The sequence below is a fragment of the Amphiprion ocellaris genome, chromosome 2, assembly GCF_022539595.1.
Source record: "Amphiprion ocellaris isolate individual 3 ecotype Okinawa chromosome 2, ASM2253959v1, whole genome shotgun sequence".
In the NCBI taxonomy this organism is placed as follows: Eukaryota; Metazoa; Chordata; class Actinopteri; family Pomacentridae; genus Amphiprion; species Amphiprion ocellaris.
The window spans coordinates 8,167,844-8,195,060 of record NC_072767.1 but is presented as its reverse complement, the minus strand read 5'-3'; the positions used below and the strand labels follow the sequence as shown (position 1 = coordinate 8,195,060).

The 27,217-nt window shown below is 36.6% G+C and overlaps 1 protein-coding gene across 3 annotated transcripts in view; it reads left to right on the top strand.

The window, feature by feature from the left end:
• The window catches only part of LOC111565983 (guanine nucleotide-binding protein subunit beta-4), a 46,959-nt gene that overhangs the window by 9,633 nt on the left and 10,109 nt on the right, over positions 1-27,217 (top strand). Inside the window, exons 2-9 of one of the 3 annotated variants that reach the window (XM_055015525.1) lie at positions 1,009-1,094; positions 16,046-16,267; positions 17,357-17,395; positions 17,767-17,873; positions 18,531-18,545; positions 22,825-22,888; positions 25,295-25,457; positions 27,006-27,072. In XM_055015525.1, coding sequence (XP_054871500.1) covers positions 16,211-16,267; positions 17,357-17,395; positions 17,767-17,873; positions 18,531-18,545; positions 22,825-22,888; positions 25,295-25,457; positions 27,006-27,072 — 512 coding nt within the window. In that variant the 5' untranslated portion in view covers positions 1,009-1,094; positions 16,046-16,210. Of the gene's footprint in view, positions 1-871; positions 1,095-16,045; positions 16,268-17,356; positions 17,396-17,766; positions 17,874-18,530; positions 18,546-22,824; positions 22,889-25,294; positions 25,458-27,005; positions 27,073-27,217 lie in introns of those variants that run through there. The other 2 variants (XM_055015521.1, XM_023266319.3) reach the window with 2 other exon arrangements.

The following is a 27,217-nucleotide window of genomic DNA, read 5'->3' as shown; positions in this document are numbered from 1 at the left end:
GGAGCTGGAGAAAACTTTAAAAAGTTTGTTTTGGGTAAACTTTCAAGGTTAATATCAGCATGTGTGATAGGTGGTTAGTCAGAACAAGTTATGGACGATGAAAGAATCATTTTTACCTACATTTGATACCAGAATCATCTAATAGACGTGATTTATTCTGTGTTAAAAGTACTTTCTAGAACACTAAGCTGATTCTGAGGGGGTCAGGTAGGAACTTTCCTCCAGATTTGGTTTATATAGAAAGACCCTGTAAATGAATATGTGAATCAGCTGTGAAGCAGCTTAACTTAAAGTTATCTTTTATATGAACTATTATCAATGTATGAGGTGTTTTTATGTGCAAAAATAAACACAAGCATAGTTTATAATTGCATTTCAGGAGTTTGATGGCTCTTTTGGGCTATTAACTGTGTTATTATTTGAAGGAATCACACAGTTTTGAAGTGAGTGCCAAAAACAAACCGCAAAATTAGTCAATTAATTGCCTTAATGCATCACTTCTGTACATTTTTAAGCGTAAATGAATGAAAAAACTGTGGTTACAGCGCCTATGTTAATTTTTAATTGATTTATGTATTTTGATCACTACTACAACAGGAATCTAATTTCTGTTTCCTGAATCCCATTCGGTTCCTTTTTGTAGAGGGAGCTGAAGGACGATACCATTATGCGCGGAGGGGACACGACACACTTTAGATATTTATTAACTGAATAAAAACGCTATTACAGATTATCTTGGAGTATTGTAGTGAATTTAAATATAGATATAGTTCGTGCGAGGTTTTATGAGTTGCTATGTTGGTTGAGAAATTAAAAATATAACTGAACCCGTCAACGCGCACCCCTCCGCGTAGGCTGTTGCCATGTTCCCACTTTCATGGGTGTGGTGATTAGCTCGCTTGGGTGAAAATTTTAGTCGAATCCGACCGCTCGCTTCTCACCGTCCTAACTGACCGAAAGTGTGTTTAAAATTAACAGCAGCGCCTGTACGACTTTTCTCCCCCGCAGCTGTCGTCATGGTTGTCGTGTGAAACCGGGACCGGTGTACCACTCGGATTCGGAAGCGCGGACGGAGCCGAAGCGGCCGTTTTCAGGTGAGGACGTGTAGTCTGATGTTTTGGTGGCGTTTCCCTGCTTTCGCTCAGTGGCGGTTTAAAAATGTACTTTTCTGTCTGAGAGTGACCGAGAACAGCAGTTTATCTGGTTAAATCTCTGTTCCGGACTCGGTTCTGGTGGGGTTTTTTCAGCCTCCCAGACGAAGCTTTCACATTCTCAGCCTCCTAACGAGGCCTTTTAGTGGCTGTCAAACGACTCTGAGGAGGAACTAAAGCAGAAAAAAACCTCCAGAAGTCCAGTTTTTATCTCTTGTGGGCCCTGAGCTGCTTTTCCTCCTTGTTTTATTAAATATACATGACAGTCAGCAGAGCACCAACTGCTTGTTGCTTCCACCATAAATCACTGTGGACACATTCAGACTCTCTACAGCAGGGGTGTCAGACTCATCTTAGTTCCACATTCAGCCCAATTTGATCTCAAGTGACCAGTAAAATCACTGCATAATAACCTAGAAATAACTCCAAATCCTTCCTTTGTTTTAGAGAAGAAATTTTAGGAATTGTCTTTTTACAAAACTTTATGAACAACCTGACATTTCTTAAGAAAAATAAATTCAATTTCATCAATATTATGCCTCAGTGTATAATTTACACATTAAAACTTACAGGTCAGAGTATCTAGAAAGGCACAAAACATTTAGTCACAGGTATCTGGAACTGAATGATATAGTATTTTATTTTAAAATGAAAAATGACACAAAAGACAAAAAGCAAAAAAAAAAATATATATCGTTGCATCATTTCCAATGGATAAAATCTTAAAAAATATTGTGGTAGAAACCACTACAACATAGAAAGTGCCCATTTAATATAGATGTACCCACAAACAAAATGACCTGAGTACAGGCGTGTTATGCATGTGTACGTTATGTACGGATCCGGAATCGCGCAACCTAAGTATGTAGCGGGCGGCGGGTATTGATGGGACTCAGAAACATCCCCACAATTTAATCAACTGTTCCTTGTCTCATTTCTGATGGATAAGTCCTGATAAGTCCTCAGTAATGGATTTGTAGTAGGATCACAATCGTGTGATCGTCAGCAGGCAGCTGACATAGTGTTCACTTGTTGTCATAGTTACAGTGGTGTCATGCCGCTATCTCACAATGATACAGAAATCTTTAACAAATGTCCACATATGTCCAAAATGATTAGAAATTAGTCCAGAAGTTGCTCAAAAATCCTCTTGTTCGCAATCTGTCTAAAATGAGTTAAACATCTAGGATGGCTTAGAAGGCTTCCAAAACTTACTAAAAACAATAAAAACACGTCCAAAATGACTCAAATTTGACATCAGAAAATAAATGTGTTCTCTAAATGTTGTCAAAAATGACCCAAAATATGTGCAACATGGATAGAAATTGCTCAAATCAGTCCAGAACTTGCTCAAAAAAATCCTCCTTAACTGTTCAGAACCTGTCCAAAATGAATTAATCAGTCCCTCCAGGAATTCGTGAAGTTGCGATCGTGCGAATTCAACCAATCTCCGCGAATTTTGCGCGAGCTTGCGATTTTGTCCAATCACCGCAACTTTTCTGCAATTTTGGCCCGCCTCCCATGAGTTCCACCAATCATAGCAGTCACCAAGCGCAAACGTAATGACCGTAGGTCACTGAATTCACTTCCTTGTTTTTGGTTTGAAGATGTAGACATGTCCCATTTTAATGTCTCATTTACCAACAAAAATTACTGCTGAAGACTGCGCAAAACAATTAATTCCCTGATGTTCTTCACCAGAGCAGAAGTAAACTGTTTTACACACGTGCAATATTGTGGTAGAATACAAAGAAAAAAAATCATCGATTGATAAACACTTCTCTGCCACCGAACATATCAGGAGAACGGCTGAAAAGTGTGAACCACAGACCAGAAAAATCACCGTGATGGAAACTGTAGCATTCAGATCTGTTGGAGCACTGAAAGAATGATGGTAAGTTAGAGAAATTACTCCAACAAGGAACGCGGCGGAGTTATGTGATGATCGGCGTACATGAATCATTCCTTTGTTAGCAACATTACTCAAAAATGGACAAAGGGATTTGGATGAAATTTTCAGGGAAGGTCAGAAATGACACAAGGACCAAGTGATTCGATTTTGGCAGTGATGCGGCTTAAAGTCTGGATCCATGGATTTGTTAAATATTTCCCATTGAGCTAGCGTTACGGCGTCTGATAGCGGCACGGTAACCATGGCAACAAGTGAACGTTACTTCAACGGCCTGCTGACGATCACATCATTCCGATCCGACTACAAATCCACCGCTGTAGACGTATCGGAAATGATGCAAGGAACAACTGATTAAATTGTGGGGGTGTTTCTGAGTCCCATTTATTCCTGCCACCCGCTACATATTTGCATCACGTGATTCGGTCTGTACACATGCATAACACACGCCTGTGCTCAGCACAAGGTCAGGTAATGAACAGTCTTGGTGGAGTACTGTGCTCTCTGAGTGATTTTCTTGTTAATTGACAGGACAAGCCGTGAGCGCGTGTGTATGAATACGTGTTTGCCAGGAAGTGAAATTAACTTTTGAAGCCACTGACAGATGTGTCCAAATGTGATTCATTCCATAGTAAATTTTCATTTTGTGCCTGAAATCTACCAACCACTCTATGTTAAACCAGTATCTGGCTGCTGCTAATTTCCCACCATAGTATGCCAGCTTGTGTAAATGGGTTGGAGCCAATGGGTTGGAATAAATATTGTCAAATACAATGTTGAAACATGTTCTAAAAGCTGAAAAACGGCAACTTTTTAGTAATTATCAATGTCTCCCGCAATTTCATCGCAACAAATAAGCTCAAAACCATTGCAACTTACATCGCAATTTATCAGGAAAGCTGCTGCGAATTCAGGCATTTTAGGCCGCAACTATCTCAAAAAACAGCCGCGAAATCCTGGAGGGACTGATTAATCATCTAGGATGGCTGAGAAATGTTTAAAAAGCGTTCACTTGTCATAGTTACAGTGATGCGGTGCCGCTATCTCCCAATGATACAGAAATCTTTAACAAGTCCATGGATCTAGGCTATATGCCGCATCACTGCCAAAAATCTAATCACTTGGTCCTTGTGTCATTTCTGACCTTCCCTGAAAATTTCATCCAAATCCGTTAATCTGTTTTTGAGTAATGTTGTGCACAGACAGATGGACAGACAGACAAACCAACGACGATTGTCACATAGCTAAAAATGAGACAAACAACACGAAACAAAGCAAAAAAGTGACAAAAAATAGACAAGAAAGTTACAAAACGACAAAAACATGGACCGACAAAAACAAGACAAAAAATTACACAAATGAGACAAAAAAATGACAAAGCAAGAAACAAAACAAAAAAATAGATGAGCAACACGAGTGAGACAAAAAAGAAAGACAAAAATGATACACAAAGCAACAAATAAACCAAAACACAAAATGACAAAAATAAGAAAAAAAAACACAAGCGAGACAAAAAGGAAACAAAATGACAAAAGCGAGAAACAATGAAAGTAAAAAATAAATACAGTTAAATGAGACGTGTAAAACTATAATGGATTTCAGGATTCAGGACTGATTTAACTGATAAACCGTGACTGTGTGACAAATGACCTGTCTGAAGTAAAGAAAAGAAGAAATTATCAGTGATATTTTGATCCTTATACATCCTGTCTCTATGTCGGGATCATTTCCAATTATGACTAACTGATGAAGTTAAATGTGCACAGCTTTATGTGGATCCTGCTGCTGTTAATAAACTTAGAGGAAAAACTCCTACAAACTTCTGGAAGCAACATTTTTAGATCTGTACGTCGCCTTTGTCAACCAAAATCTCTTAAACTTTGTAAACTTTTGCATTTTCTGAGACCTTTCTGGATGGACAGAGTCGTTTATTGCTGTTTTCACTTGCACTCGGTTGTTGTGTTCATTGAAACTTTGACTTTAGTGCCGCCTCTGTGTATATGTGACGTTCCAGTCATAAATCTGGTCAGTGCAGACCCGCAGGTTGGAGTGGTTTTGGTGTGTCTTGTAACTATAATTAGCTGCTAATCAAATTTAAACTGGGACGGTGTGTTTTTAAATGCTAAATATTAATTTGTTATGACTGGCAGGCCTTAAAGGCCAGGAAACATAGAACCAATTAAGAAAATTAACCTTTTTAATAACCGATAAACCATATAAGAAAATTATCCTTTTGGGTTCCACCTTCTTGGGGTTGTTTTCAGTTTTTTTATTTAAAAAAAATGTTATGGTTTTGGACTGATGCTTGGACAGTATAAACAATCTAAGCATGTGATTTAAGATTTTTTATTTGTTTTAATTTTACAGACTAAACAACTAAGATTAGTAGTTAAATAGTCAAATAATTGCTATGGAAAATAATTATTAGCTGCAGCCATAAATTCAAGGAAAGATAATATTCCCAATAAATCACACTAATCCCATAATTAAGATTAATGTTTAACTTAAAAAAATAAAATACTGTCATTCTTGTGTATTTTCAATATTTTAATCATATTTCATTTTATTTCATTTATTTTACCGTCACTTTATACCTTAATATTCTGTGTTGTCTTACTGTTTACCCCCTTTTTTTACTGAATATCCATGCTGCTCTAACAACTTAATTTCTCTCTGGAGGATTAATAAAGTCATCTAATGTTGTCTAAAAATACAGATTTTTGACGAATTTCAAATTATTTTCAGTTTTGGCCAGTTGTATTTATAGTTAACGTGGAAATGAATGCTTTTTTGTGACTTTACAAGTCATTATCTGTATTTTTCTATCAAAAGGAAAATCTGTAAATCAACAGAAAATTGTTTTAAAAATACAACTAAGTTCCAACAAAAACATAATTTTTTTTTACAGCGTTTAGCAGTATTTCTATTTTCTATATTTAGAAAAGCCTCTATAATAGCCACTTTTTTCTGTGCAAAACTGAGAATCTGTAAAGTAACAGTTTAAATGATTAATTACCTTTTTTCAAACCTTAATATACATATGTTCTCTTTCAAATAATGGGAAATATTTGTAATTTTTTCTTGCTGATTTTAATAGATTTAAAAGTTGTGCAATTTTACAGTGAAAATTTGCCATTAATAAAAATATATATTATTCTCTTGTATATTTTGTAGATTTTTTCTATATTATCTATATTATATTTTATATATTTTAGTCAGATTTCAATTTAGTCTTTTTTGTGTTTTCTTTGGCCTTCACTTTATCCCCTAATATTCTTTTTATTATAGATTTTTTAAAAATATATTTTTTTATATTATGCTTTATATTTTTTCTTATTGCACTTTATTTTTTTCACTTTAGTTTACCTTCATTTTATCCCCTAATAGTCTTATTATAGTCTTATATATATATATATATATATATATATATATACTATATAATATATATATATATATATATATATATATATATATATATATATATATATATATATAAATAAAAAAATTATATATCTTATTTCATTTTATTGATTTTTTTTCTTTTAGTTTATCTTCACTTCATCACCTAATATTCTGTGCTGTCATATTGTTTACCCCTTTATTAAATATCCATGCTGCTGTAGCAACTTAATTTCCCTTCAGGGATTAATAAAGTCATGTAAGTATAAACTGACAGTTTATGATTAAATTGAATTTTACAAAACAAAACAGCGACCATGAGGAATTGTGTGTAATTCTCAAACTGTCTGGTGTAGGTGGGGCAAAACCTGCGATCAAAGTGGGTCATACAGTCATTTATTCAGCGCTCCTGCTGCTTTGTCAACCCGCTCGACATAATAATAATAAAATAAAACTACAAGTCCTTCTGGCTCACGGTGAGTTGTGGTGATTTATCTTCCAAACCAGATGTTCTCTGAGCACTTTTCTTATTTGCTCTCATAGCTATTGACACATACATGACAGGATATGAACAGCTGACTGGAAGGAAGGCCTCTTAGCTTTTACTGGAATGCGATAAAGCATTTCCTTCATTCTCCAGATGTTTGAGTCGTCACCGGGTTACCTGGACAAGTTCCCACCTGGTGACGCCGCCCTGCTGCTATCAATTTTCAGTCATCAGACATTTGTGACATTGGCTTTAAAAACTGCAAGATCAGTTGTAGTTTTGTTTGTTCTTTATTTTGCAAATTACTCTGATGATGAAATCTGTGACACCTACAGGCAGAGATTCAGGAGAATGTGAATCCTCATTTTTCTTGGTGCGTTAAGACTACAATCTTTAGCCATTTATGCACAAAAAAATTTTACAAAAGCGATCAACGGGTGCAATTAATTAACAGATTTTGCAGCTCTAAATTTTTTTCTTTAAATACAAACTGATTAGATTTCACTTTTTTAAATTCTTTATAATAAGGCAACATAAGCATCTCAGCACTCCACCAAACAGATATTTTTGTATTAAAATTAATGCAATTTAATTTAATATTTTTATTTTATTATTTGGCTCTTAATAATAAGCCGACATAAGCATGTTACAAGCAGCTCAGCGCTGCACCAAACAGATATTTTTAGTTTAGTGTGATTCAATTTTATTTAACTTTATTTATTATTCCATATTTAGCTTTTTGAAAAAAACGACCGGTGTGAGACAAGTTAGTTTTACCCCACTGAGGTGTTGTTGCAGTAGTAATTCTGCACCAGATATTTTTTTCCTTGAATCATCCAGTCTAATTTAATTTAGTACAATTTTATTTTATTTAGACTGATTTAATTTAATTTATTAAAATGTTTATTTTATTTTTTTCATTACATATTTGGCATTTAAAAAAAAAAGACAGAAAATTGCCCATAGCATTTTCATAATACTCAACGTGACAGGTTTAGATTAACCACAAATATTCAATTCAATACTCCTTACATTTAAAGAGATGGAAGCTGAAATTATTATTTAATTGTCAAGAATGCTGCTGAAGATGAAAGAAATAGACCAACAAGCACTTTCACCACCTCATAATGAGCAAAATATGTGCAGACAGTGCTCATGTTTAGATTTTTAGTACTCCTAGAATTAAGAATACTAGTTTCTATGACTTTAATAGTGATAAATATGAATATTTTACTGTAATTAGTGGTGTAAAGTGCACACATCCGGCCATGGTGTAAGAATTTGTCCAGATCTTGCTTCTAATGTTCATTCTTTACCTTCCTCGTCATTATATTTTGTGCAACAGCTGCTCTGTTAACCAATATTTGTTCACCATTAAGGGAGATGTTTCTTCTGTCTCTGGAGATCCGTTGGAACGCGTACTTTCAGTTGTGATTTAACGTAAACTATCAGTGAATCAGCAAGGACAAACTGTGAATCAACATGTTCCCTGGAATGAATAAGGTGCATTATGGGAACATGAAACCATAATGAGTTGTGAAATTCAGGAGATCTTGAGTGGTGCAAAACTGAAAATGAAAGTTTGCATGATAAACACACACCCCATTGTAAAACTTTATCAAAATCTCGCAATAAAAAGGTGCAACAGCAGCCAATAAAACTGATAAAAACAATGCAAAATAACTAAATATACTGTTTCTCATACAGAAATTTATACATACAACAGTTATTATTGGCATTATTTCAGTCAAGTCACGTTTTTTTATTATTTATTTAAAGCAAAAGGATTAAACCCTATTAAAATGTGTATAAAATATACATTTACCTGACTATAATGAATATTAAGGCAAAAAAAATACTGTTAGCTATTGATATTAAACTAACTAAATATAAAGGGTTAAAACCCTATAAAAATGTTATAAAATATATATTTATCTGACTTTAATGAATATTAAGGCAAAGGTCCAATAATAATATTACAAATATATTGACTTTTTTTTGTCAGATAATTGATTAATTTTCACCAATTTAAAAAAAAAAAATCCTACTTCAGGCCACATATCTGTCATAATACACCAGTCAAATGCACATTTCTAAATATTTTTTAGGAATTTTGTGCACTTTATTATTATTATTTGAGCCATTTTTCTAATATTTTCCATCATAATTTATTCTCTCTTGCTTCTTTTTTTATATTTATTGTGAAGCACGTTGTAATCTGGTTTGATGACTTCTTTCATCATTACTGATGACAGTTAATGGCTCATTAATGCAGATATGATGAATTATTTGACTTAAAGTCACTACATTATGCATATAAACAGCCACGTTTTAGCTCCTCAGACATTTTTGGGAAATAGTCACAAATATGAACTGAAACTGAAGCTGTTCTTTTTTATTAACTGGTGAAATATATATGCAAGCAGATTTAATAATGAACCGCATCCATTTCTAGTAAACTAATAATTGAGATTTATAGAGGAAAAGTGACTATTGAACCTCTGGTGGCAGATGTTTTGTGGTCTGTGGTCTCCTGCTGGCTGCTGGGAGCTTCAGGTTGGATGGGTGGAGGATCGGCTGATTTGATGTAGTCAGTAAAGCCGAGCAGCACCAGCTATATCGTCCCAGTGGTGGCGGTGCCAAGCAGCCCAACCTGCTGTAGCCGGCAGCCAAAACAATGGGCAGCTCCGGCACACAGCTCCGCCTTTGTGGCCCCCTGATCCAGTGCCATGCTCTGGGCTTTTGTTGGCTGGTTGCATGACTCAACTGGAGAGAAGACATGCACTCACAGTGAGGACTATAAATTGTTAAAAGTAAACTTTACTTTCTCCAGGGCTGTTTATCTGTATGACGGCTTCTTTTGGCCGTCTGTGGGGACTTCCAGGAGCAGTTGTCAGTCCTGATTTGGTTTCTAAATGACAAACAAGAAAAACACTCAGAGAACGCAGTACTCTGCCAAGGCTGCTCTGTCATTGTATCATTTCCGACGGATGAAATCTTCAAAAAATTTCTGGCAGAAAATCAGAGCACCGTAGAATGTGAACGTTTAATATACAGGTACACACAAATAAAATGAGCACAGGCATCTGTTATGCATGTGTACGTTATGTACAGATACCGAATCACGAGATCTAAATATGTAGCAGGCGGCAGGAATTGATGGGACTTAGAAACAACCCCACAATTTAATCAATTGTTCCTTGTCTTATTTCCGAGGGATAAGTCCTGATAAGTCCTCAGCGGTGGATTTGTAGTAGGATCACAATCATGTGATCGTCAGCAGGCAGCAGACGTAGCGTTCGCTTGTTGTCATGGTTACAGTGATGCCACGTCGCTATCGCACAATGATACAGAAATCTTTAACAAATGTCCACATTTGTCCAAAATGATTAGAAATTAGTCCAGAACTTCCTCAAAAAAATCCTCTTTTACTGTTCACAATCTGTCCAACATGAGTTAAACATCTAGGATGGCTTAGAAGAGTTCCAAAAATTACTAAAAATAATAAAAACATGGCTGCAATGACTCAAATTTGACCTCAGAAAATAATTATGTTCTCCAAATGTTGTCAAAATTTGTCAAAAATGACCTGAAATGTGTACAACTAGAAATTACTCAAAATAGTCCAGAACTTGCTCAAAAAATCCTCCTTAACTGTTTAAAACCTGTCCAAAATGAGTTAATTATCTAGTGTGGCTGAGAAGGGTTAAAAAAATTACTGTAAATGGGTCAAAAATGACTTTAAAATGTCTTCGAACTATTACATTTTTCCTTAAAAGGTAGAAATGATTCACAGTTACAGTTTTATAAACATTTGTGGTCCTCAGTGGTGGATTTGTAGTAGGATCACAATCATGTGATTGACCAAAATGAGTTAAATATCAATATAGAGATTCCCACAAACCTAATGAGCACAGGCGTATGTTATGTATGTGTACATTATGTACGGATACGGAATCGCATGACCCAAATATGTCAGTTTTAAATTATACAATTTTTAAATTAATTTCTTTTTTATTTGACCTTTATTTTACCAGGTAAAAATTTTTGAGAACCACTTCTCATTTGCAAACATGACCTGGTTTATTCAATTGTTCCTTGTATGATTTCCAACGGTTAAGTCTTGATAAATCTTCAACGGTGGATTTGTAGTAGGATTACAATCATGTGATAGTCAGCAGGCAGCTGACGTAGTGTTCTTGTTGCCACATTACTGCCAAAATCTAATCACTTGGTCCTTGTGTCATTTCTGGCCTTCCTTGGAAATTTCATCCAATTCCGTTTGTCCATTTTTGAGTAATGCTGTGCACAGACAGATGGACAGTAGGGCTGGACCCGAATATCCGAATTTCTGAATAGTCGGTGGTGACGGTGGTATCTGGATATTTATTTTGAGATCCGAATATTTTCCATGTCGTTTTTCTCTCTGACGCTCTTGAATTTCACGACTCAAGCCTCGAGCTGAAATCATTGATAGAAATTATTTATCTTAGTGTAGAAGGTCATCCTGGCTAATTCAGCCAAAAAAATTATGGGAACCTGAAGCAAACCCCAAAATTTTCAGTTTGTTGTTGTTTCTTGTAGGAAATTGGATTTTAGTGCAGATAGCAGAAGGTGAGGATGAAGCCACGTTAAATTTGCAGACTTATACCATTGAGTCAGACTAGTTTTATCCAAACTAATGTGAATGTTTTTCAACTTAATCAACCGTTGTGTGGGTCGTTTTCCACGTCGTTTCTCTCTCTGATGCTCTTGAATTTCACGACTCGAGCCTCGAGCTGAAATCATTGATAGAAATTATTTATCTGAGTGTAGAAGGTCGTCCGGGGTGTTTTAGTTTGTAGTCCAGAAGACGCACTGTGGCGTTAACAAACCTACGGCAGTGACATCATGCTTTACTACAAGGGGATTGCGTCAGTCAGAGGGGAGAGTGACGTCACTCCATCGCAAACTCTCGTTACTGTCAGGAAACCCCATCAAGAGTCCGCAAAGACGTCTTCTCAGAACCACAAAGGGCCCAACTAACCGAACCCTGAGTCTAAATGTTATCTTTCAATCCAGATAAATGCACGCCGTCTTTAAGCTTGAATGCATCATTGTTTTATTTACTTCCTGTCTGCAAAATGATGTTATTTTGTGATGTGAGAAAAAGCCTCTGCAGAAAAAGGAAGACGAAGCACAAACATCCTCCTCTTTACATTTACATGATTTCCCGCGGAGAGGAAGGGCTGGACTCGGTCTAATTGTTGAATTATAGAAAACGGAACTGAAAATTTAATCTCGGAGGGTTAGACTTCTGGACGGCAGGCTGCAAAACAGCCCGGAAAATCAGAGGAGGGAATGGGGGGATGTCGGTCCAAACATTTCTGAGGAGTGTCTAAGTGCTCCGTGACCCACATTCAGGCTCCCCAAGGTAAAAGGAAGGGCATGTGCACGCACACACATGCACGCATGAGGAGGAGATGTTCAGTCTGACACACTTAACTCAGGCACACCGTCTAGCTCTGCAATTAATTGACCTCAAATTGCAATTTAAAACAATGCAATTAGCAAATTACTGCAGTTTAATATATACTCATTTTAGTTCAGGTTCCACATTCAGCCCAATTTGATCTCCAGTGACCTGTAATATCACAGCATAAAAACCTATAAACAACCACAACTCCAAATTTTTCCTTTTCTTTTGTGCAAATGGTACATTTTTAAAATGTCCACATTTAAGGAATTATCTTTTTACAAAACATTGTGAACATCCTGAAATTTCAGAAAAATAAGTTCAATTTCAACAATATTATGCCTCAGTTTATCATTTACACATTACAACTTACAGATCAGTGTTTCTACAAAGGCACAAAACATTTAGCGACAGGAACAGAACGATTTAGTCTTTTGCTTTATAGTCAAAACAGCAAAAGTCAGACAAAAAAAGTCAAAATACAACAAAAACGACAAAATATTACAAAAATGAGGCAAAAAATGACAAAAAAGAGACACTAAAAAACAAAAAAGTGAGACATACGATACGAAACAAAAAGAGACAAAAATGTTACACAGCGACAAAAAATGGAATTTTGACACAAGCGAAACAAAAAAGACCCAAAACGACGAAAACGAGACAAAAAATTACAAATGACAATAATGAGACAAAAATGACAAAAGCGAAAACCAAAATGACAAAAAAATAAACAAAACAAGCGAGTCAAAAAGGAACCACAAAATGACAAAAACATGAGACAAACAACAAATGTCAGACCAAAAAAAAACAAAAAAGACAAAATATTACAAAAATTAGGCACAAAATAACCAAAAAAAAAAACATGCGCAATAAAGTATTTTATGATCAAAGCAACATCTCAAGGTCTAAAAATTACTTTAAATGTATGGTTTTACAAATTTACAATTTGCTGTTGATGTCTTCTCTGTAATTTTTTCACTTTGCAAAGTCGTCCCGTGGACCGGATTGGATCCTCTGGCGGGCCAGTTTTGGCCCACGGGCTGCATGTTTGACACCACTGCTGTGTTATTCAGCTCACCTGGTCCAGAGTGTAGACTATGTTGTGTCGATGCTTTTATAAATTCATGCTGTCCTACTTTTCGTGGCGTTAAAGCTGCTTCACCTTGAAGTTCTTTTTCACATTGTCCACACAGGTCATAGGAGGAGGTCTAAGATTTCTAAGTTGTTTTTGCATATAAACTCAAAAAAAATCCTCTTGACCTCCTCAGAATCAGCTGATATTTTATTGTACAGCAAGTTTGGTGTATTTAAGGAAGGCATCCCAAGTTTTACCTTCACACTAGGAATATTTTCAGAGTTATAGGCACTTAAAGTACATAGAGGTGGGTTGAAACTTCATCAGTACAGCAGATAGACATGTCATTTTCAGGGCTGAAAAACACATTTGAGTTCTGGTAAAAACTGCAACCAGATCAGTTTTACATCCATCCAGGTGTCACAGTCTGAAGACTAAATGTGTCCACAGAAATCTTTAGTATTTTTTACTACAAGAAGACACAAAATCACCACAGCAATTTGCAGAAATACCCCAAAGATGCAAAATTACCACTAAAAGATGCAAAATTTAAGACTAAAAGACAATATTTCTACAAAAAAAATACAAAATCACCTCAAAAAGAAGCAACATTTCCAGAAAAACATACAAAATCAACACAAAAATAGGCAAAACTACCCCAAAGACAAAAATCACTGCAAACAAGATGCAGTATCTCCAGAAAATGACTAAAATTACCACAAAAGAAACACCATGAAAAACGGCCAAAATTGACAAAAACTGCAACCAAATAAGTTTTGCATCATCCAGGTGTCACAATCTAAATAATAAATCTAGTTTTAGGGCTTTTTTCTAGAGCCAACTTTGAGCATCAGTATTATGGGATGTATCATAGTTTGAATAGTAAAACTGCAGCAGTTTATTGTCTATGATATAGATTCATAGAAACAATCATTGGTACCCTGGATGTGTTTCTGTTTTCTTATAATTCACCAGAGAAAACTTTAAAAAGTGTATTCTGGGTAAACTTTAGGTGTGGTTTTGTGTTTCTTTGTGCTCATTTTGTGTACCTTCTGACCAGCAGCACCACAGTTGAATGCATAGTCAAGACAGTGAAGCACAGAGGTGGAAGTGTGATGATACCTGGCTGGAGAAAGCTTAAAAAAAATGCATTATATGTAAACTTTCAAGGATAGTTGCATGTCTCTTTGTGGTCGTTTTGTGTATATTAGTGGTTGTTTTGTACCACAGTCAATGTATAGTCCTGACAGTGAAGCACGGAGGTGACAGTGTGATGATACGGGACTGGAGAAAACCTGAAAAAGTACATTTTGGGTAAACTTTAGGTGGTTTTGTATTTTTTTGTGGTCATTTTATGTCTATTTGTGGCTGTTTTGTCTGTTCTGACCAGTAACACCATGTTGAATGCGTAGTCCTGACAGTGAAGTGTCATAGAAACAATCATCGGTACCCTGGATGTGTTTTTGTTTTCTGATAAATCAGCAGAGAAAACTTTAAAAAGTGCTTTCTGGGTAAACTTTCAAGGCTCATTTTGTGTTTATTTGTGGTCATTTTGTGTCTGTTCTGACAAGGGCTACCACAGTGAATGCATAGTCCTGACAGTGAAGCACAGAGGTGGTAGTGTGATGATATGTGGCTGGACAAAACTTTAAAAAGTGCATTCTGGGTAAACTTTCGATGCTCATATCAGCATGTGTGGCAGGTGGTTGGTCAGAACAAGTTCTAGACAATAAAAGGATCAGTTTTACACACATTTGATACCAGGATCCGCAATTAGACACAATTCCTTCTGGGTAAAATAATGTTCTAATAAAGGCATAAGCTGACTCTCGTGAGTGTAGTTTGCGGCTGTGAAATGGAGGTTTGCTTGCAGGTTTTAATACACCTCAAATGCGTCTTCCAGCCCTGAAATTTCCACGTGTCAAATCTCAGAAATGCTGGAGAAAATGTGAAAGAAGTTTTTTTAAAAACCCATTTCTATGTAGTTCATGGGCCTGTAACTCTGAAAATATTAGTACGATGACAAAATGTGCATTGCTTCATGCATGGCTTCATTAAATATACTAATGTTATTGTAGAAACTAAATTTTTACTTCACATGATGTATGAAATATTGTAATAATCAGTTTATGTTTGAGGTTTGATTCATTATATTTTTCACTTTTTTTTTTAAAGATAAATGCTCACATACTGTCTATAGTCACTGATAAATCTGTGCACGTTTCCTTTGTGTCTTGAATATGTTTAATAAACTACATTACACACACACACACACACACACACACACACACTGCAGGCCGAGCAAACGGGGCATTGCAACAACACAAAAGGCTGATTGAGTGAGGAAAGGTCAGAGCCTGGCTCAGATGGCCTTTTGAACTAGACGGAGGGTGTTTGAAGAGCCGGACCACCCTCCAGGCTGCCACCCAGCACCACCCTCCCCCACCCCCCACCCCACCCCCGGCTGCACCCAAACAGGAAGCTGATGTTTGTCCGATGGAAGCGCTTCCATCCTCTACTGTCCCTCCGCCTGTCAGACTCATAGTATTTCTGTCTCTGTGTTTTGCAGGTGTCAGCTGGTGCGCGTGTGTGTGAGAGAGTGTGTGAGTGTGCGTGTGTGGGTGAGCGCGTGTGTGTGTGAGTGAGTGTGTGTGCGTGCGAGCGTGCACGTTTGTTATCACACCGCGGTCAGTGCTTGGAGCCGAGCGAATCCTGAACACACCACAGAGGGACAATGAGCGAGCTGGAACAGTTGCGGCAGGAAGCCGAACAGCTACGCAACCAGATCCGGGTACAGACGCATGTTGTGTGTTTGTTTCTGTTTTTCTGCGTGTGTTTTGTACGCGTGTGTGCACGCCACATTTGTGACTCCCCAAGTTTCCGACGAGACGGTGATACTTATTGGGGTCATTCAACTCGTCAAATTTCAAATATTCCATGTACAAAATACTAAAACATGCAGTTGCTGTGTAAATGTTCTTGTCCTGAGACCAAATCTAAAAAAAAAAAAAAACTAGGAGAAAAGAATGTTTGAAAATATTTCTAAAAATAACAAATAAGTCTGGAGTTCCCCCTGAAATGCCATTTTTCTCTTGTCCCACCCCTCTGATGTCCAAATTGAATCTCAAATAAGACACTTGAAATGAAATTTTTAATTGATGTCTCTTGTAATTGTGGGAACATTTTTTTAATCAACATAATATTTTAAATTATAATTCTTATGCATGGAATGTGTCCCACAACATGTTGACATAACTTGTTGATGACATTTTTGTCTGGTCTTGTTTTTGTCATTTTGTGCCTTGATTTTGTCATTTGATGTCTTGTTTTTGTCATTTTGTGTCTTGTTTTTGTCCTTTTCCATCTCTCTCATTTTGTGTCTTTTTTTGTCATTTTGTCTCATTTCTGTCATTTTTTTGTCTTTTGTCATTTTATGTCTCGCCGTTTTGTGTCTCATTTTTGGCATGGTCTCGTTTCTGTCATTTTGTGTCTTGTTCTTGTCGTTTACATCAACCAACAGTTTTCCTCAAGTCTTTAGACTGTCACACCTTGATGGATGTAAAAGTGATCTGTGTAGTCATTTTGTGTCTGTTTTTTGTTATTTTTTGCTCATCTTTGTCATTTCTTATCTCTCTTCTGTCAATTTGCATAAATTTTGTGTCTTTGAGAGTTTTTCCTCCTGTGGTCATTTTGTTTGTCGGTTTTTGTCATTTTGTGTCTCACTTTTCCTGTTTTGTGTCTCGTTTTTGTTGTTTAATGTGACGTTTTAATTGTTTTACGTGTCTTTGGGACAGTTCAATCTCTTCGTGACATGAGACGATGATACATCCCATAATGAATAAGTTACAGCATTATTATTAAGGTTTCTGTTCTGTTGCAGGATGCCAGGAAAGCCTGCAGTGACTCCACTCTGTCACAGGTAAGAACAACTGTCCTCCATGTGTAAAATATTGGATAATAAAACTGTTTTATGAAAAATTAAGATTGCATCTGTAGTGCAACGTCAACTAAATGCATACATTAGTTTACTGTATTGTGTAGTTCATTTTGTATGGTTTTAGTTTGAGTAATGTGTGAAAAATAGCAGAAACTCTAGTTAGCAATGCAGAGTAATTCACATAGACTTCGTATAAGAAACACAGACGTTATGGGTCAGTGTGAGCTTCTGTATTATTCATGGCGCTCTATTGTTGAGTGATCTCGGCCTGTTTTTGCAGCCTCAGCTCGTGTCCAGCGGTGATAAGAGTGCGTGAGCCTTGAGTGTAACTGCTTCTTCCTGTGTTTTGGCAGATCACAGCTGGTCTGGACTCGGTGGGCCGGATACAGATGCGGACGCGACGCACTCTCAGGGGCCACCTGGCCAAGATCTATGCAATGCACTGGGGGAGTGACTCCAGGTAGGGCGGCTATTACACAAACAACACGATTATGAACTCCCAGCAGGATGCGAATGAAGCGTTTTGTTTCTCTGACATCTTTTGTTTGTCTTCTTAGTCCTATATTATATGTTTAGTGCATTATTTAACCTCTTTGGCTGATTTTCTGCTTTATTTTGTTGTAATTTTCTTTAAATTGGCAAATATGCAGAATTAGCTCAGATTTGGTTGTTTTTCCAGACAAACGGTGCACATGATTAGCTCAAGAACCATCAGAAAATTGAAATTCCAACAATTTTTCCTGTTTTTGCAGTTTCTTCCTCTGATAAACAGTGTGATTTTGTTTTTTTATTTATTTTTATTTTTTAACTAACATGCTGTTCAAACATAGCGACTGGTTTTGGGGTTCGGAGCGTTAATTGCTAAAATGTCATTTGCAGCAAAGAGAAGCTCTTTTTTGCAGAAAAGTCAGCTATTAATATCTAAACCACAGTGTTATTTACAGCACTGTATCATATCAGCACCACATTGCAGCTCTCACAGATACACACTGAAACTGTTATTTCCGAGGCTCACGTCTTTTGTAAAAGCTCTATTTCTACATGTTTGATATGTTTATGTGTCACTGTGTATTTTTCTCTCTGTCCATCTGTCTCCCAATGCAATGCACTGGGGCAGTGACGGCAGTCCCAGGTGTGGGGCTACACTACTATCCTGTTACTACTACTACTACCGTTGTACTAATATGACTAATACCACCATAAATGACTGTCACTCCTGCCACCTCCACTACTACTGTACATCTAAGTGCTAGCACTGTTTTACGCCCTCACAATGAGCACAGCGATGCTGTCCATGAGGCACAGAGACACATAGCCACACTTGCTTATTTAATATCCCCTTAAAGATGCAGTTTGTAAGATTTTTTTGTTGGTGTGATTATTCTAAATTTAACCAGTGACTTCCTGCAGATTGGACTGTGACTATGCACCGAGTTAAATTAAATGCAAGCTTACAAACTGCTTTTTTAACTGCAGGTATGAGCACCAAAACAGAGCACAGAGTATTAGCTGTTAAGATTCCCTCCTTTAGCATGCATGCAGAGCACTAATCTTAAGGAAATAAATTAGAGGATGATGCAGATAAATAAGTAGTTCTGGTTCTTTACATGTAACAGTATGTTGATTTTTTTTTTTTGGAAACGTGCAATTATGCACATTAGGGAAAGACCGATTGTCAGCGTGGTTGATTAGCGTGATTGAGTGTCGTGGCCGATATGTAGGCTTTTTTACATTATTGGTGTGTATATTTTTATTGGTCAATTACTTGATAAAATAACTACTTCAGGTGTGATACAGCCTCCTCTATCTGTCTGTTGTCACTCTGTGATCTCAAAAATTTCTCTCAAGCAGCAAAAACTGAAAAAGAAACACAAACTGTTGCCACAAACGAGGAAGTTATCTTCTCTCACAGCAGCTAAGGCTAAGCTTGCAGCTAGCACCTAAGTTAGAAGGCAGATTAACCTGAAATAGAGTCTGAAAAAAAAATTTTAAAATGCTTTAAGGTCTGGACCTTAGTGGACAATAAAAGTGTCAAAACAGAAATGTTATGTTACTGTTTTTAAAATCCAATTTACTAGGAACAAACCGATTATCGTGTCCGATATTTGGAATTTTTCCCATAATCTGTATCTGTATTTTTATCGTTGATAAATAAAATGCTCTTCTTCAGGTCTGATGGTCTCAGAAATGTCTCTCAAGCAGCGAAAAGTGAACAAGAAACCAGGAAGTTAGCTTCTTTCACAGCAGCTAATGCTAAGCTAACAACTAGCGGCTAAGTTAGAAGGCAGATTAACCTGAAACAGTCTGGGAAAAAATAATTAAAAATGCTTTAAGTTCTGGACCTCAGTGGACAATAAAAGTGATAAAACAGAAATATTATGCTACTGTTTTTAAAATTCAATTTACTAGGAACAGACTGATTATCAATATTTGACATTTTTCCCATTATCGGTATCTGTAATTTTATTAACCGATTATTGATAAATTAAGGTGTGATGCTGCCTCCCCCCTCTGTCTGTCGTCACTCTGACCAGGAAGTGAGCTTCTCTCATAGCGACTAAAGCTAAGCTAACAACTAGCGGCTAAGTCAGAAGGCAGATTAACCTGAAACAGAGTCTGGAAAACAATAATTAAAAATGCTTTAAGATCCAGACCTTAGTGGGAAATAAAAATGATAAAACTGTGAAATATTAAGAAAATAGAGAAGAACTGCAGGAGACAAACTGATCAATTTCAGTCGAGAGTGTCTTAATTTAATCACTAATATTTCTATTTTATGTATTCAGTTATAGTCGCCCTTATTAATGAAGAAGCCTAATTATGAATGACAGGTCCTCTGCTGTCACATGCTGTTGAAACATTATATTTAATGCACGTCGTTTCCAAAAAAAAAGCAAAACAAATAAAAATACCCTAAATCAGTCAATCCCAAGTGAGCATCTTTCTTTTAAGCGAGTGAGTTCTCTGCTCTTGAATGTACCTTGTGTTTTATTATAAGTGTGAATATTGGGATCACCTGCATCTGGTGTTCGGTCCTCATTAAATTGTTACCTGAGTGTCTGTGGATGTGGATGTTCCTGGGTGTGCCCAGCACCCTCCAGCTGACCCTGCAGGAGGCCACTGTTTATTTTGTATACAGGCACCGACTGACATTTGAGCGCGATGGCTCCTCTCTTGTTTGTAGCTCAGCGCCATCAAACCCCTTCCTGTCCCTGGAGAGACGGAAACACCCAGTCAGGATAGGAGGGAGGAGTTCAAGCTGTTCCTGCGTCGACACCATCTACAGCTCCTCGATCTCTGTTTGTAGCTCAGAATTTATCTTTATCAGACGGGCTGCCTTCTGCATTAAGCTGACGGCAACCCGCTCAGTTTTCTGTAAAAGCTGCAAACGGCAAATTTACGACGTAGTTTTCTGTTTAAATAAATACATCTTTTTAGGTTGGAGCAAGAAACATTTCACTTTTAATTTAGTACACGTCTGAACTGCATACATTCAAATTGACAAATAGGCAAAAGAGGCGGTACTTCAAGTTGCAAGAAATTATTTAGGGAAGGCTTTTAACACATTTCAGCACCAATATTGGTCCAAACTCATAGAGGACAAAAAAAAAAAAAACACATGTCAAAATTGTACCTTTTCTAGTTCACGTTGCTCTCTAATTTCATGTTTTTTTAGGCTACAAACTGAAATTTCCATTAAAATTAAGACTTTATGATACTTAAAACAGACACTAACAGCTTCAATTAATAAAACTTACCAATAATAGTGCAGTCTTTTTTTAAAAAATTTTCTGCAAGAGCACATGAGCATCTTCAAGAGTTGTGGACATTTTAGCGCATTAAATTTAATAAACGCATGTATCCTTGACACAAGTGTGACCTAATTGCATTCATACTGACAAACAGGCAAAAGAGACGATACTTTGAGTTGCGAGAAATGATTGAGGGAAGATTTTTAACACATTTTAGCACCAATTACTATTATTAACTTTCATAAGTGCTTATAAATATACATGATCCCTGACGCAAGTCTGAACTAATTGCACAAGAGACAATACCTTGAGTTTTGTGAAGTGATTTACGGAAGACTTTCTAAATTTCAACAACAATATTGGTCCAGAGGTGTCATAGATGGCAAAAAACACAGCTTATATTCCAAAATCACACCTTTCTAGTTCACTTTGGTCTATAATTTCATGTTTTTTAGCCTACAAACTGAAATGTCCATTAAAAATGAGACTCTTCGATGCTTAAAACAGATACTAACAGCTTAAATTAATAAAACTCACCAATAATAGTGCAGTCTTTTTTATTTTCTGTGTGACCTGCATTTCCTAAACAAGAGTTTTGCACATTTTAGTCACATCAACTTCAAAAAATGCTTATAAATGATCCCTGACACAAGTCTCAACTAATTGCACAAGAAATGATACCTTGAAGTTACACGAGCTGATTTGGGGAAGACTGTTAACACAATTGAGCTCCAATATTGGTCAAAACGCATCACAGATGGCAAAAAACACAGCTTATATGTCAAAATTGCACCTTTCTAGTTCACTTAGCTCTACAATTTCATGTGTTTTGGGCCACAACCTGAAATTTCCATTAAAATTAAGACTTTACTCATCTTAAATTAATAAAACTTACCAATAAATAGTGCAATCTCTTATTTTCTACCAGACATTAGCAGGAGGTGATGTATAGTTTCCATCTGTTGAAGTTTTTCCTATTAAATACCTGCAATTTATACACTGTTAAACCTTAAGTTACACAGCAGTTGTCTTCAGGTTGGAGTTTCATCACAGCTGTCAGGATATTTTATCGTTGATTATCATCACACATGGACGGGATATGTGCTGTGTAGGACGTTATAAATAAAGCAAACTTTTAGTAATTTGAACAACTGCTGTGGACTAATATCGTACTGGGTCTTCTTTGTGAGGAACATTAACCTAAAAATTGAACACCGTCACTTTAACAGAACGATAAAGCAGCGGTTTTGCGTATCTCATGTCTGAAACTGGCTTTTCCTTTGTTGCGTTTCCTTCTCGCCGCCCCACCTCCGTTCCTCTGGTGCTTTCCAACTTGTCAGGCTTCCACCTCCTACTTGACAGTGGGGACTTTTACATAACCAGGATCGTGAATATTGCATGGCGTTGGACATTAAAAGTGGTTTCCCTGGTAGAAAGAGAGGGGGAATGCAGAGGGAAACGAAGAGTAGGGAGCTCACGCTGAATGCTTGTTGACCGAGCACCTTGTGATGATTGAGGCTGACAGGGCAGCACTGTAGTCTGTTAGGTGACTGGCTCTCATTGCTTCTAATGAACCAGGTGCATGTGCAGTAGCTTAGCTCGCGAGGGTTTCGAACATGCAGACCCACTGACATGCTGCTCTGTTTAACTTGTTTCCAGGTTACTTGTCAGTGCCTCACAAGACGGAAAGCTGATCATCTGGGACAGTTACACAACAAATAAGGTGAGATTGTTTCTTTACGAGCATTAAAATGGGGCACAAAATGAACCGAAACTCCACCTGACCTCCTCAGAATTAGCTGATTTTTTATGTACAATAACTTCAGTATTTATTAAAGCCATGTAAAGTTTTGCCCTCATACTATGAATATTTTCTGAGTTAGAGGCCCTCAAAGTATATGGGATTGCATTGAAATTTCCAGATTTCCAGCCTCATAACTTCATCAGTACTGTAGATAGACACGTGATATTTCAGGGCTGAAAAACATATTTGAGTTCTGTTAAAAACGGCAATACAATCAGTTTTACTTTCATCCAGGTGTCACAATCTAAAGAATAAATCTGGTTTCTGTTCATTTTCTCTATAACCAGCTTTGAGCATCAGTATTATGGGATGTATCGTAGTCTCTTGTCACGAAGAGACCAAAACAATTAAAACATCAGTCTAAACAACAAAAACAAGCCACAAAATACCTCATTCTAGATGGAAAGCTAGGAAAAAAAGACAAAATGTCACGAAGCAAGAAAAATGACACACAAAACAGGAAAAGTGAGACAAAATGACAAAAACGACAAACAAAATGACCGCAGTGAGAAAAAAACTGTCCCAAAGACACAAAACTGATGCAAAATGACAGAAGAGAGACAAGAAATGACAAAGATGAGCACAAAAACCCAATAACAACCAGACACAAAGCAAAAGAACGAGACACAAAATGACTAAACAGATCAGTTTTACATCCATCTGACATGTCACAGTCTAAAGACTGAATCTGTTTTGTTATTTTTCTCTATAACCAACTGTGAGCATCAATATTATGGGATGTATCGTAGTGTTATGTCACAAAGAGACCAAACTGTCCCAAAGACACGTAAAACAAAACGTCACACTAAGGAAAAAAAACGAGACACAAAATACCTCATTCTATACACAAAACTGGGAAAGTGAGACACAAAATGACACAAACAAACAATATGACCACAATGAGAAAAAACTGTCATTTTCAGGGCTGAAAAACACATTTGACTTCTGTTAAAAACTGCAGCCAGATCAGTTTTGCATACATCCAGGTGTCACAATCTAAACACTGAAAATTTTTGTTCCCCGTGTTGTGTACATGTATTGTTCTCAGTCACTCAACAATATTGTGGTTTATTTCCTTGAGTAAAAAGAATGTCAGATTTTACCTTTTGACAGGAAATGAATCGTGTCTAGTAGATGATCCTGGTTTAAAATATGTGTAAAATGATCCTTATCATTGCTTATAACTTGTTCTGACCAACTACCTATCACACATGCTGGCAAGAGCCTTGAAAGTTTAATCAGAATGCACTTTTTAAAGTTTTCTTCAGCCACATATAGTCACACTACCACCTCTGTGCTTCACTGTCAGAACTATGCATTCACTGTGGTAGTCCTGGTCAGAAAAGACATAAAACCACCACAAATAAACACAAAACCAGCCTTGAAAGTTTACCCAAAATGCACTTTTTAAAGTTTTTTAAAAAATGTTCTCCCGCCACATTTCATCACACCACTACTACTAGTAATACTACTAGTAGTACTACTACTGCTACTACTACTACGCTTCACTGTAAGGACTATGTATTCATTGTGGTAGTCCTGATCAGAAAAGACACAAAACGACCACAAATAAACACAAAACCACCCTTGAAAAGTTTCCCCAGAATGCACTTTTTAAAGTTTTCTCTGCTTGAATTATCAGAAAACAGGAACACATCCAGGGTACCAATGATTGTTTCTATAACTCTGTCGCAGACATTAAACTGCTGCAATTTTACTGTTCAAACTAGGATACATCCCATAATATTGATGCTCAAGGTCGGTGATCAAGAAACTGAACAAAAACCAGATTTATTCTTTAGATTGTGACACCTGGATGGATGAACTTTTTTTTTTAAATGAGATGTAGAATGAAATGATTTAGATGAATTGTCCTGATTCAAAGCTCAGTTTGAAAATCAGACTATTCTCTCTGTTTTTACCATTTCTTGCTCTGATAAATGGTGTCATTTGGGCTGACAAACATGTCTTTCAAACACAGGTTAGCAGGTTAATTCAATTCAATTCAATAAACTTTATTTGTCCCCAAGCACATAGTTGGACACAGAATGGTAACAACAACTGTACAATAGTAGTAGTTAAAATGGGATGAATTAAATTTAAAAAAATTTAAACTCATTGTGCTCAGAGAAGAATAAAGTAAAACATCGTATTGACATCAAATAATATACACAGGGTGCTAAAATGGTTCAGACGTGCAACGTGAGAGTACATCCTTAAATTTCTCCGAAGGATGTTCAGCCAGCTGAGGACTTTAAAAGCACCAAACAGAAACGTGAATTCTGTTATCGCACTGAGTAAATAAACGCCTCCGGTTGCACTCAGATGCACGCCATCCCGCTGCGCTCTTCCTGGGTGATGACATGCGCCTACGCCCCCTCTGGGAACTACGTGGCCTGCGGAGGTCTGGACAACATCTGCTCCATATACAGCCTGAAGACCCGCGAGGGCAACGTACGCGTCACCAGAGAGTTACCTGGACACACAGGTAAAAATACAACAAGGAGACTCAACGGAACGTCCACGTGATCCTCGACATTTCATTTTTCATGCAGTTATTCTATCTGATATGTTTCATTTTCTATGTTTTAATGTGTGCATGTGCAGCACTTAGTGTCTGATAAGGTGCTACAGGTGCTACACTTGTGACACTTGCAGCTTTAGAAAGGATTTTTACTTTTTCAATTGTCATCTGACAAGGCAAAGACTGGTTGTCCTAAAGGCGCAGAAGTTTTTGTTTTGGACAGAATTTTGTTGGTGCTCACGTATTATTTTGGCCATTTTTTTTAACAAGACAAGTAGAATAAAATGATTTTGATGAAATATAATTTTTTAAAGCTTAGATTTGGTCACATTTTCTGACAATTCAATTCAATTCAATTTTATTTATATAGCGCCAATTACAGTCAAATTGTCTCAAGACGCTTTACAGAACCCACATGCCTGACAGATGTTCTTTGCTCTCTGTAAACTCTGCCTGCAGTTCTGCTGATAAATGGTGTCATTTCAGTGATTTTTAACAAAAACATGCCTTTTAAGCCAGATTAGCCAGTTAATATAGTAACTAAATGAGTATTCAATTGAATTAGTTCACAGTGAGCTCCGTTTTTTGCCTTTTACTTTACAGTTCTTCAAGCATTTTCCTAATTTTATAATGGTGGTTATCGCTCTCATTTTGTTGCTTTTTATTAAAGACGACCATCTCCTCACTATCTCACATTTCTCTATTTTTTTGGCCTTCTTGAATCATAATTTCATTTGGATTACTGTTGATTTTACATATACTGGTTTTCGGACATTTAGTTAGAATTTTTGCATTTTTTTTGTCTCAATAAATACCCATAATTTATCGCATGTGTTCATTTATTCTAACGCTTTCTCCCAATTTGTAGAAAATGCTCTAGTTCTTTAATCATTATGATAAAGTAACAACACAAATTATCACTGCTGGAGACCTATTTTGTTGAATTTGTGAAGAAAAAATGGGTGTTTTTTTTTTCGAAAGCTGCACAACCGTATCACTTCACTGTTTTTAAATACTTAAAAGATGCACATTAGTCAGAAAAAGCAGGATACACAAGAAGTTCCAGCTGATTTCATGGCATCTTTAGAGCTTCTGATGCATCCACTTGCCTGAAGAGTACATTTTTTTTTTGTCTTTTAAGTAAATTTTCTGAAATGGAAGGTGGAATATTTAGAAGAATCATACGTATTTAGCCTCATTTGTCAATTTGTGCAAAGAAATACTTTTGTTCTTCTGTTATGTTCATACCATCACATTAGATCTTTTACTAGACTTTAAGAACTTTAGAACTTTAGTATAAAGCCCGAATAGTTAAACAAACATGAGTGTTTTCTAAACTAGCAGTGGATGAACTATTATCTCAAAAATATGAGTTAAATTTTCAACCACAAGCAGAACAAAATGTCATTTCTTGTGGTTAAATCTGCAGTAAAAATTCTGTATAACAGTGTGATTACAGATTGAAGATCTTGGCTCAAAGGTATCTGATGTGTAACTTCTGTTTATCTGCAGGTTATTTGTCCTGCTGTCGTTTCTTGGATGACAACCAGATACTGACCAGCTCTGGAGACACCACCTGGTGAGCAGCGGAAATATTCCACTCATACACATGTTTCTCTACTTTTCATGAAATTTGAAGAGTTTATCTCCATTTTTCGTCCTATTAATCCGACGTTACCTTTTAATAAATGCACTGAAGTTGCAGTACACCATTTTAATGAAAA